Source organism: Quercus lobata, chromosome 10 (assembly GCF_001633185.2).
Source record: "Quercus lobata isolate SW786 chromosome 10, ValleyOak3.0 Primary Assembly, whole genome shotgun sequence".
NCBI classification, from domain to species: Eukaryota; Viridiplantae; Streptophyta; class Magnoliopsida; order Fagales; family Fagaceae; genus Quercus; species Quercus lobata.
Genome location: NC_044913.1, coordinates 2,005,963 through 2,008,043, shown reverse-complemented (window position 1 = coordinate 2,008,043; position 2,081 = coordinate 2,005,963). Strand labels below are relative to the sequence as shown.

The following is a 2,081-nucleotide window of genomic DNA, read 5'->3' as shown; positions in this document are numbered from 1 at the left end:
GGAGTAGTTCCCGCCTAATCCATGTCTTACTTGTCCTATAATACTCCAACACTCAACTAAGATAACTGGTTAATTTGCGATCTTTTAGCTACTATTACCATATCATGTTACACACTCAAATCCATTGTGTACACAATGGATTTGACCTCCGTGGATTAACCCTTGTAGTGCTAAAAGTTTTCTTTCTCAGCACATAATTGGTACACAACATTCTTACTATATGATTCTTTCTTGAATCAACCGCCTACAACTATAACATGATTTATTACCGAAACAACACTCAGTTATCACTCCACAAAAAAAAAAAAAAGGTTTCTGGTTTAATCAAAATCCATTTTAAGGCAAATTGGATAGCTAGGCGGCTCAGCCAAGTGAGGTTGAGAACATGGGAGAATCAATTGGAGACAGCAAAATGAGTGGAGAAAAGAAAGCATATATAATATATATAACTAGTACTCGTACAAATTTCTTGATATGTATTCTTTTTGTTCATTTCGTATAGAATTCCCTCTACCCACACAGATAAGTTGGATAATATATATGATACAAATGCTAAAAAAGAAAGCTAGATCAACATGATCTTATAATAAATGGTCATAGTTGATTCATCTTAATCATCGAATTTGATGGACTAAGAAGACTATAGGCATCATGATCCTTGTTAATGCTAACAATGTTGCATCTACGAGCTGGACTTGGCAGAATTAAGGAATAACCTTTAGCAAAGCCGCAACCAGGACTAAAATCCTCGCTGCTGTCCATCTCTGCCAACACTTTGTAGAACAAATCAACATCACAAGGGAGCACAAGAGGGCCTTCACTATTGTACCCATATTCCAATTCAGCATCCTCTAGCAGCGTCGCGAACAAAGGATGATTAACAAGCTTGGTCTTGATCACAAATCGTTGTTTTTGAGGTCCAACATAGACTGCGAAACAACCTTCCGGAGCTACTTGTCGATTCTTTTGGCGCTTTGTCAATGAACTGAAAGTGGTAGATGAAGATGAACAACATTTTTTGTTGCCAGCCACTAGTGATAGACATCGTTTCCATGCCTTGAAAATCAAGTTGTTCCTGCACTTAACTTCTACAATTTCCATATTAAATACTTACACGTATTTGACAATCTAAGTGAGAGATATATAGAGAGGTTTTGTAATGGAAAAACACTTTCAATTGAAGATGTGAATCCAACACAAGAAGAAAAATAGAGATGGAACTATATGGAAAAGTTAGAAGTTGCGTATAGAAGAGCAAAGGGTTTTGAAATGAGAGTCTGGTTTAGTACACGTTATATATAAAGGCCCATACTCCATTTGCAGACTAATAATTTTGTATTTTGTCAACGCAAGAACTTGCCCAGCAAGCGAAAAGAATATTATAATCTCAATATATGCATATGCTCCGCAAATAAATTGTTGAAATAAAAGACAACTTAGAGAAACATACTTGGAGATAATGGTCGTCAAAGCAATGAGTAAAAGACTAGGAGGTTATAAAGTAAGCCTTTATTGGTAATCAGTGACGGACTCAGGTGGAGCTCAGGGGGCCCAGGCCTCTGGGTCCATTTTTTTTTAAAATTTAATTTTAGTTATTATATGTCATTTTTGTAGTTGGCCTTCTAAAATAAAATGTTAGGCCCCTTCTTCTCAATAAGTCTATCTAATTTCACTCAAATAGCAACTATCAAACCCAAAAACTTAACAAAAATAATAAAAATATTTACAATGGTAATTGTATTTTAGCAAAAAGAAAACTATTTTATCACCAAAGAACCAAAAAATCATGTGTTATTGGAAAGCCAAAGCTAAATTTTTTTGCAACTACAGTAGACTGGTATAAATATTAGTTGACTATAACAAGTTGTTAAAAATAAAATACAATATTTTATTAAGATTATATCTCTTCCTTCAATTAAAAAATTCAAATTATCTCACTTTCTTTATTATTTTAATGAGTGGTTTATATTATTTTAAATGAAGTGATAAAAAAATAAAACATTTGATATTGGGTGTATTATAAAATGTGATGGTAAAATAATGTACATTTTTGAGGTGTTAAAAGCTAAAATTTTTAGCAC

At 33.3% G+C, this 2,081-nt stretch overlaps 1 protein-coding gene across 1 annotated transcript; it reads right to left on the bottom strand.

Moving 5' to 3' along the window:
• Window positions 1–511: 511 nt before the first annotated feature.
• Window positions 512–1,190, bottom strand: LOC115963113 (auxin-responsive protein SAUR71-like). The gene has a single exon (XM_031082008.1). The coding sequence runs from the start codon at window positions 1,099–1,101 to the stop codon at window positions 595–597; it is 507 nt and encodes a 168-aa protein (XP_030937868.1). The 5' UTR covers window positions 1,102–1,190; the 3' UTR covers window positions 512–594.
• Window positions 1,191–2,081: the final 891 nt, after the last annotated feature.